Source organism: Ictalurus punctatus, chromosome 14 (genome assembly GCF_001660625.3).
Source record: "Ictalurus punctatus breed USDA103 chromosome 14, Coco_2.0, whole genome shotgun sequence".
NCBI classification, from domain to species: domain Eukaryota; kingdom Metazoa; phylum Chordata; class Actinopteri; order Siluriformes; family Ictaluridae; genus Ictalurus; species Ictalurus punctatus.
Genome location: NC_030429.2, coordinates 1530001 through 1540000, shown reverse-complemented (window position 1 = coordinate 1540000; position 10000 = coordinate 1530001). Strand labels below are relative to the sequence as shown.

General features: G+C 47.2%; 1 protein-coding gene across 3 annotated transcripts in view; it reads left to right on the top strand.

The window, feature by feature from the left end:
* The window catches only part of apaf1 (apoptotic peptidase activating factor 1), a 29131-nt gene that overhangs the window by 3049 nt on the left and 16082 nt on the right, over positions 1 to 10000 (top strand). For all 3 annotated transcript variants that reach the window (XR_008397806.1, XM_017485104.2, XM_053685636.1), the window contains exons 4-20: positions 972 to 1169; positions 1774 to 1963; positions 2183 to 2295; positions 2520 to 2651; positions 4060 to 4298; positions 4504 to 4671; positions 6691 to 6822; positions 7078 to 7191; positions 7501 to 7685; positions 7781 to 7907; positions 7999 to 8124; positions 8260 to 8400; positions 8582 to 8707; positions 8806 to 8955; positions 9340 to 9468; positions 9763 to 9888; positions 9998 to 10000. The exon at positions 9998 to 10000 is cut by the window's right edge and continues 117 nt beyond it. Coding sequence is in view for 2 of the 3 variants with exons in the window: in XM_017485104.2 (XP_017340593.2) it covers positions 972 to 1169; positions 1774 to 1963; positions 2183 to 2295; positions 2520 to 2651; positions 4060 to 4298; positions 4504 to 4671; positions 6691 to 6822; positions 7078 to 7191; positions 7501 to 7685; positions 7781 to 7907; positions 7999 to 8124; positions 8260 to 8400; positions 8582 to 8707; positions 8806 to 8955; positions 9340 to 9468; positions 9763 to 9888; positions 9998 to 10000 (2399 nt within the window). In the remaining variant the exon portion in view is untranslated. The remainder of the gene's footprint in view (positions 1 to 971; positions 1170 to 1773; positions 1964 to 2182; positions 2296 to 2519; positions 2652 to 4059; positions 4299 to 4503; positions 4672 to 6690; positions 6823 to 7077; positions 7192 to 7500; positions 7686 to 7780; positions 7908 to 7998; positions 8125 to 8259; positions 8401 to 8581; positions 8708 to 8805; positions 8956 to 9339; positions 9469 to 9762; positions 9889 to 9997) is intronic.

Genomic DNA, 10000 nt, shown 5'->3' with positions numbered 1-10000 from the left:
TGTATATGTATATGTGTGTGTATATATATCTCTTCTTCATATCTTACTTTGAGAGGTGAAAACGGGTAGTGTGGGTTTTTGGGTTTTAGAGAGACCAACGGCTGAAGGCGTTCAATTGGTATTTTTCGTCATGGCTGCACATGTTTCCTGTTTCCTGTACTTCCTGTGTCGGGTCGGTTAGGGCATTTACTTGATTTCCATAAGAGCTCATTTCAAAATATTATCAAAGCTGCAGATTTATTTCCTATGTCGGATTTTCAGTCTGTCAAAAGTTTACATACACATTCGTCTGTTAGTATTTGTTGGAGGTCATCCCCCTCAAGACACCCCCCCCCTCCCGCAGATATCTTGAGGTGTTGCGTCAGTATTTCTAGATAATCCTCCGTCAGTCCCACGGCATGATGCTGCCATCACCATGCGTCACAGTTGGGATGGTGGTGTTTAGATTCAAAGCCATAGCGCTGATTATTGTGGCTTGACAGCTTGAGTTTGGTTTCATCTGACCAGAGGACACTCCTCCACAAGGCTGGTGAGCTCCTGAAACTTCAGTCTGGCTTTTTTAAAAATTATTATACTGTTCTGGTCTTTGAGCAAGAGCTTCATCCTCGCTTGTCTGGACATGGTGATGTAGGATTCTCTTTAATAGTGTTACATTCTTTGGTACCTCATTCTCCCAACTCAGGTTGTTGTCTTGGGGCTCAGTTCGGGACCAAAGTTTGTTCATCATTGGGAGTCAGTTTGTGCGTCCTTCCTGTGTAGTCTCAGGATTCAAGGGCAAGAAGACACTTGATTTCACAGCCACAAGTGCATGCCCAATTAACTCCTAATTATGGCAGTCTAAATCTTTGAAAAGTTTATGTTTATGTAGAATTTTCCTGTTTGGCCCACTCAGTGATTTTTTTTCTGCACTTCAGTTGTAGGCTTTCGACCGTTGTGCGGTAAAGTCTGATTTACGCGCGGTTTAATTTCAGTGCAGGGGATGCTGAGTGAGGGCGGCGTGCCCCAGAGGCCCATGGTGTTTGTGAACCGTCCCGTTCTGCTTAACCTGCTCCGGGAGAAGCTGAACCGGCTGCAGAACGCTGCCGGATGGGTCACCGTGTTCGGCATGGCCGGATCGGGGAAGTCCGTGATCGCCGCCGAGGCCGTGAGAGATCGGGCGCTGATCAAAGGTATGCTCAAGGTTTATTTATTCGATTTATATTGACGCCAGTTTATTTCGTACTCACGTATACATGTTGATGAATGAACCGTAAAAAAAGGGCGTGCACACCACAGCTCATTTGCATTCAGTGACGCCCACAAAACTCCATAAAAGGTAAAAGATTAAATTACCAGCATTAACATTAACAGCAGAGGAATGTTATCGGTGTTATTAAATTATACATTGATTTCATTTGCCAGTCACACGCAGCTCTCTCTCTCTCGCTCTCTCTCTCTCTCTCTCGCTCTCTCTCTCTCGCTCTCTCTCTCTCTCGCTCTCTCGCTTGCTCTCTCTCTCGCTCTCTCTCTCTCGCTCTCTCTCTCTCTCGCTCTCTCGCTTGCGCTCTCTCGCTCGCTCTCTCACTCTCTCGTTTGCTCTCTCTCTCTCGCTCTCTCGCTCTCTCACTCTCTCTCTCTCACTTTCTCCGCTCTGTCACTCTCTCTCGCTCTCTGGCTCTCGCTCTCTCTCGCACGCTCTCTCTCTCGCATGCTCTCTCTCTCTCGCGCTCTCTCTCGCGCTCTCTCTCGCGCTCTCTCTCGCGCTCTCTCTCTGTCTCTCTCTCTTGTGTGTAGAGTGTTTTCCTGATGGAGTTCACTGGCTGTCAGTTGGGCAGTGTGAGAAAGCAGATCTCCTGGTGAGGATGCAGTCTCTGTGCTTTAGGCTGGAGCAGCTTCAGAGTTCAGAAGCGTGCTCCAGGCCGCCCAGCTCAGTCGAGGAGGCCAAAGAGCGCTTGCGCTTCCTCATGCTGCGCAGATTTCCCAGGTGTGTCTCGGAATTCCAGACATCACACACCCTGATCATCTCCAAAAGTGAAAATCCTACGTAAAATGCGTAAAGTTCGGTAATATAATATAACCAGTGATGAACGCCACCGGATATTGTGGCGATGTAATGGCGTTATATCGCACGAGCCTGGACCCAGTCCGTTTCAGTGAGCTGAAAGCCTCGTTCTTCATTACCACACTTGTGCTTGCGTCGCAGGTCTCTGCTGATCCTGGACGACGTGTGGGACAGTTACACTCTCAGGGCTTTTGATATCCAGTGCCGAGTGCTCTTTACCACTAGGAACAGCAGTCTGACAGACTCCGTGAGCGGTGGGGGAATGTTTTACTATTCTTTTATTATTATTATTATTATTATTATTATTATTTTATTTGAATGTTTTCATGATTCAAAATGCATAGGAAGCATAAACAAACGAATAGCTCTGTGATCCAGAGATAAGGTATTGAAATTCTTTGTGTGTGTGTGTGTGTGTGTGTGTGTGTGTGTGTGTGTGTGTGTGTGTGTGTGTGTTATTTAAACTATGTGTCTGTAGGTCACAGGTTCAAGGTGCCTGTTGAGAGCGGTCTAGACGATGAGAAAGCTCTGGAAATTCTCGCTCTGTATGTCAACGGGAAATCTCAGAATCTTCCGGAGCAAGCTCGCAGCATTGTGAAAGAATGCAAAGGTAATGTACATACAACAAAGGTTTCAGGCATGTAAACATAGAGGGCCACGGAAAAGTATTTGCACCCCTCCCTTCTGGATTTCCAGTATTTTTGCACATTTGTCACACTCCATAGTGTCACATCCTCATACAACGTAATTTAAAATGTTGTTGTTGTTGTTTTTAAAATTATTATTATTATTATTATTATTATTATTAGCATTGAAACTTTAAATAAACGTAATACCTACTTGTTTCACCTTTAGCAGCAACAGCTGCGACCAAACGCTTCCGGTAACTGTAATCAATCTTTCACAGCGTTGTGAAGAAGTTTTGGCCCACTCTTCTTTGTGTTATCGCTTTAAGTCAGGCACATTGGAGGACTTTGGAGCACGAGCTGCCCGTTTCAGATCCCGTCACAGAACCTCAAACACTCCAGAATTATAATTTTGCTTCTTCTGAGCCATTCAGTGATGGACTTGCACTTCTGCTCCTGGACTTTATAGCGTTATCTCGCTGTACAACCCAGCTGCGTTTGAGCTTCAGATCAACTATGGCAAATCTCCCAGGTCTTGAAGCAGCGAAGCATCCTCACGCCACCACACTACCACCACCATGTTTCACTATTGGTATGATGTTCTTATTGTGGAATGCTGTGTTCGCTTTACAGCAGGACCAATGTCTTCCAAAAAGTTCCACTTTCAATTCATGAGTCCACAGAACAAAAGGCTTGAGGATCATTGAAAGTTTTTTGGTTTATTTATTTTTGTTTTTTTGGGGGGGGGGGGGGGGAATTTGAGATGAGCCTTTATGTTCCTCTTGTTTAGCAGTGGTGTGTTTACCCTGCAACTCTCTCGTGGATCCCTTTTTTTTTTTTCTTCAGTCTCTTTCAAAATGGAGGAATCAGGAACGTTGACTTATGTGAGACGAGTGAGACCTGCAGGTTCTTAGATGTTCGTTTGGGTTCTTTTCTGGCGTCCTGGATGAGTCGCCGATGCGCCCTTGCAGGAATTTTGGCACGCTGACCACTTCTGTTCCAGGTTTTCTCTACGTGGAGATAATAACTCTCACGGTAGTTCGCTGAAGTCCCAGAGCCTTAGTAATTTGGTTAATGATTGAGTAACTAAGGGGGCAATTACTTTTTCACACAGTGCCAGATGGTGTTGAATAGCTGCTTTTCTCCTTCAATAATTGAAGAGGATTGTTTGAGCTAATTAACCACGAAGACATGTTTTCATGATATTTTTTTAACAGTGGTTCCAGCAGTACTGGAGTTGACTGCATGAGCATTGCATTATGTATTATTATGGATTAGATGTACTGTTAGCTTTTGCGCTAATAGTTGATTGTGGCGTAATTGATACCTTTTATATCTGAAGATGGAGAGAGATTTTTGGACTTTAATGCTCAGTGCATTTGTCTTTCCCAGGCTCTCCTCTGGTCATATCTCTGATTGGGGCACTGCTCAGAGATTTCCCTGACCGCTGGGGCTACTACCTGGAGCAGCTGAGGAAGAAGAGATTCAAGCGCATACGCAAGTCTTCCTCTTATGACTACGAGGCCCTGGACCAGGCCATGGATGCAAGTCTGCAGGTCCTCGAAGAAGAACACCGAGAGCTCTACAAAGATCTGAGCGTGCTGGAGAAAGATGTCAAAGTTCCTGCCAAGGTCAGCTTGTGACGTAACATCTGCACACTGATGACGAATCATTCACTTTACTCGAACATTTAAGAGAGCAGAAAACCGTCGTGTTTAGGAGCTGGGGGGCGTGGGGTGGGGGTGGAGCTCCGCACGGTAAAGCGGTTACTGACGGTGGGTAAATGAGCGGATGTTCCCTCATTAGGGTGAAGTTCGGTGTGGTTTGTGATTACAGGTGCTTTCTGTGCTGTGGGGTCTCGAGCTGGAGGAGGTGGAAGACGTCCTCCAGGAGTTTGTGAATAAATCTTTGTTGTTTTGGGATCGTAACCAGCGGCCGTATCTCTACTTCCTGCACGACCTGCAGCTTGACTTCCTCACAGAGCAAAACCGCAGTCAGTTAGCGGTGAGCGCGCAGCATCACTGTACTCCCAGATTCATCCATCCATCCATCCATCCATACATCATCCATCCATCCATCCATCCATACATCATCCCTCTCTAACATCCATCCATCCCTCTCTAACATCCATCCATCCCTCCCTCTCTAACTAACATCCCTCTCTAACATCCATCCATCCATACATCCATACAGCATCCCTCTCTAACATCCATCCATCCATACATCCATACAGCATCCCTCTCTAACATCCATCCATCCCTCTCTAACATCCATCCATCCATCCCTCTCTAACATCCATCCCTCCATCCCTCTCTAACATCCATCCCTCCCTCTCTAACTAACATCCCTCTCTAACATCCATCCATCCATACATCCATACATCATCCCTCTCTAACATCCATCCATCCATCCATCCCTCTCTAACATTCATCCATCCCTAACATCCATCCATCCCTAACATCCATCCCTAACATCCATCCCTAACATCCATCCCTAACATCCATCCCTCTCTAACATCCATCCATCCCTAACATCCATCCATCCATCCATCTCTAACATCCATCCATCCATCCCTCTCTAACATGCATCCATCCATACATCCATCCATCCATCCATCTCTAACATCCATCAATCCCTCTCTAACATCCATCCATCCCTAACATCCATCCATCCATCCCTCTCTAACATGCATCCATCCATACATACATCCATCCATCCATCCATCCCTAACATCCATCCATCCATCCCTCTCTAACATGCATCCATCCATACATCCATCCATTCATCCATCCCTAACATCCATCCCTCCCTCTCTAACTAACATCCCTCTCTAACATCCATCCATCCCTAACATCCATCCATCCTTCCCTCTCTAACATCCATCCATCCCTCTCTAACATGCATCCATCCATACATCCATCCATACATCCATCCATCCATCTCTAACATCCATCCATCAATCCCTCTCTAACATCCATCCATCCCTAACATCCATCCCTAACATCCATCCATCCATCCCTCTCTAACATCCATCCATCCATCCCTCTCTAACATCCATCCCTCCCTCTCTAACTAACATCCATCCCTAACATCCATCCATCCTTCCCTCTCTAACATGCATCCATCCCTCTCTAACATGCATCCATCCATACATCCATCCATCCATCCCTCTCTAACATCCGTCAATCCCTCTCTAACATCCATCCATCCCTAACATCCATCCATCCATCCCTCTCTAACATGCATCCATCCATACATACATCCATCCATCCATCCCTAACATCCATCCATCCATCCCTCTCTAACATGCATCCATCCATGCATCCATCCATACATCCATCCATTCATCCATCCCTAACATCCATCCATCCATCCATCTCTAACATCCATCCATCCATCCCTCTCTAACATGCATCCATCCATACATCCATCCTAACATCCATCCCTCCCTCTCTAACTAACATCCCTCTCTAACATCCATCCATCCCTAACATCCATCCATCCATCCATCCATCTCTAACATCCATCCATCCATCCATCCATCTCTAACATCCATCCATCCATCCATCTCTAACATCCATCAATCCCTCTCTAACATCCATCCATCCCTAACATCCATCCCTAACATCCATCCATCCATCCATCCCTAACATCCATCCATCCATCCATCTCTAACATCCATCAATCCCTCTCTAACATCCATCCATCCCTAACATCCATCCCTAACATACATCCATCCATCCCTCTCTAACATCCATCCATCCATCCCTCCCTCTCTAACTAACATCCCTCTCTAACATCCATCCATCCCTAACATCCATCCATCCTTCCCTCTCTAACATCCATCCATCCCTCTCTAACATCCATCCATCCATACATCCATCCATCCATCCCTCTCTAACATCCATCCCTCTCTAACATCCATCCATCCCTAACATCCATCCATCCATCCATCCCTCTCTAACATCCATCTCTAACATCCGTCTCGAACAGTGATTACTTTCCTTCTCTTGTCTCACGCAGGAGCTTCATAATAAAGTGGTCTGTCAGTACCAGAAAGCATACGGTAAACTCCCGCCCCTTTCAGCAGCCGTGGATGGATTATATTGGTATCGTTTCTTGCCGCATCACATGGCACGGGCGGGCCTGTCCAAGGTAACTTGTGTACCTGCCGCACATAGAATACACACTTTTACCCCTTTAAGGGTTATAAATCAGCAGGACGTATCGGAGACAAATGGTTTATTTCTTCTTTACGTCATCATATGAAGTTGAAACATGCTCTGTGTTTATATCTCCTGTCTTCACACTCGATAGAAAGGACAGATTGCACTTACACCGCTGTACTTCACCGCTGCGATGCCTTTATTCCAAATCATCCAGTATTAATCTGTCTCTTTTCCTTCCCAGGAGCTTTATTCCCTCATGTTTTCACTCGACTGGGTGAAAAATAAGGCTCGGTTAATGGGATCCGCTCACTTAATCAACGATTACGTGGAGCACGGAGACATTCTCGACAAAGAGGTATTGTCCTGTCTCACTTTACAGCATTTATATTTCACCGGTATCCGTGTTTACACGTGGGCCCTGTGCTGATGGTTTTAAAATGTGAGCGCCGCCGGTAACGGTGGATGACGGCGTATTATTACGCAACGCTCGACCACGAACGCCGTAGCGGCGATGGCGAGTCATAAACGAGACGTTTGGGATTTAAAAGAATTTGAACGGTGGGATGAAATCCTTCCAGTCCTCCTCAGGACACGATGGGTTAACCTCGAGAGCCTCTTCGGCGTGTTTAAGACTCGTCCTCGTCTTTGTGTTTGTGCTCTTCAGAACGGCGAGGTGAGGCTGCAGTTTCAGGAGTTCTTGTCTTTGAATGGTCATCAGTTGGAGCAGAGGCCGTTCCCTGACGTGGTGCAGCTGGCCCTGGCTCAGCCGCACTCCTCTGAGGTCTACAGGCAGGCTTTACTGCAGGCGCAGGACCAGGCCAGCAGGGGGAAGCTATACGTGGACTGGGTGTACGCCTTCCATACTCGACCGCACACTATATAACAATAAATCAGTTTGTAATACTGAACGCCATCTGACTTGCGCGCTGGGTTTGTGACCTCAGGAACAAGAGCAGTCTGGAGAGTCTGTCTCGGCTTGTGCTGCACCCTCACCAGAACTCGGTCTACTACGCGTGCTTCTCTCCAGACGGCAGCAAGATCGCCTCGTGTGGCGCCAGCAAGACACTGCGGGTAAAACCACGCTGGATTGACCTCATTTTTTGTTTGTGATTTAAACATTTTTTTTCAACTTTTTATTTGTGTATGTGTGCTTGCTCTGCAGGTGTTCAAGAGTACCTCTGGAGAGAAGGTCCTGGAGATCCAGGCTCACGACGATGAAGTTTTGTGCTGTGCCTTCTCCCCTGACGACCGTCAGATAGCGACCTGCTCCAGCGACAGGAAGGTTAAGGTACGATAACCTGACGTTCTTCTCGCATTTCGTCCTCTTTCCCGTCTGTCGGTGTGGCTGGGGTAAATGTATGCTAACTGAAACGTGCGTTCGATTTCATCTTCAGGTAAACAAGCGTGTGTTTGTGTTGTTCAGATCTGGAATTTAGAGAAAGGCACTCTGGTGCGCGCGTTTGACGTCGAGCACGAGGAGCAGATCAACCACTGTCGGTTCACCAACACGTCCCGGCGCATCCTGCTGGCCACCAGCTCCAACGACAAATTCACCAACACCAAGGTGAGGAGGAGACGAGCGAGATCTTCTGACACAAAGACCATTTTATACCGCTTTCTCGACAGGAAGTAATGCTCTCTTGGCGCCAAGGTCTTGGATATGGCCACGGCGTGGTCCGCGTTTCACCCACCGCTCAGTCCTTTCCTTCCGAGAACTAATGAAAGAAGTCTGTCTTTTGTCGCAGGTGTGGAACATGAACAAGCAGACGTCTCAGAACACCATGTTCGGACACACCGATGGCGTCAATCACTGTTGCTTCTCTCCGGACGACGCCTATCTCGCCACCTCGTCCAACGATGGAACGCTGAAGGTGTGACTTTATTTCAATAAATAAATAAATAATAAAACTACCTCTCTGTTACTGCCTGTTCCATGCAGTGTGTGTGCGTGTGTGTGTGTGTGTTTCAGCTTTTCGAGGTGGCCTCTGCGAACGAGTGGAAGTCTATCGACATCACCGGTCTGTTTCCGGAGAGCGATGGAGCCAGCGTCTCGGTCAGGTGCAGCACGTGGTCAGCCGACGGCAAGCGCATCATCGGCGCCGCGAAGAACGCCGTGTTTGTAAGCGACCGTTCTATATTCCGTAGCTCGCGTGTAAAACTCTCGCGTCTGGACGCCGATAACGTGACCGCAGGAGGAGCGAGGTTCTAGCGGGCGTGTTTTCCACCAACCCCGGCTGTTTGCGTCAGATTTCCTTTGATGTCTGGTATTAAAACGTGATAAATTAAACGTGGACGACCCGCGGTGTGAAATGAAAAGATCTGACGGTACGAGTCTATTTTAGTGTTTTAACACGAGACGTTTAACAGGAACGGTTATTTAAGTCCTGCGGCTAGTCGATATTTATTTAGTCGATGATCTTGTGTGTTTGTGAATGAATATTTTTCACACTTTTCTTAACGTGTGTGTGTGTGTGTGTGTGTGTGTGTGTGTGTGTGTTTGCAGGTGTTTGATGTAGCGACCCTGGGCATGTTGCTGGAGATCAGAACAAGCCGTCTAAGCACGGTGCAGTACTGCCAGGCGTGTCCGAACAGCCAGCTACTAGCCTTAGCGCTGTCGCACTACACCGTGGAGGTGAGTTCATATCCGGCGCTCACTGATGATGTCACTGATAAAGTCGCTGACACCGCTGTTTCGAACTTTTAATGTGGTCTTGTGTGTGTGTGTGTGTGTGTGTGTGTGTGTGTGTGTGTGTGTGTATTATTCACACTGAACAGATAATGCGTCCTAAATAAATACGAATGTTGTATGAACGGTTGTGCTATAGGCCACGCCCACTCCTGGTATGAATTCAAACATACGAAAAGGGATACGAACATTCTGAGCACTAAACCTGTGTTTGTGTGTGTGTGTGTGTGTGTGTGTTAGCTGTGGGACTTTGAGCTTAATAAGAAGATGGCGGAATGCAGCGGTCACCTGAGCTGGGTGCCTTGCGTGCAGTTCTCTCCCGACGGCTCGCTCCTCCTTTCAGCCTCCGACGACCAGACCATCAGAGTGAGTCCCCGTGTGCGCTCTCCTCTCCTCTCCGTCCCTAAATCCGTTCCGTTGAGCCTGATATTTTGTCTCCGTGTGTGTGTGTGTGTGTGTGTGTGTTTTGCTGTAGCTG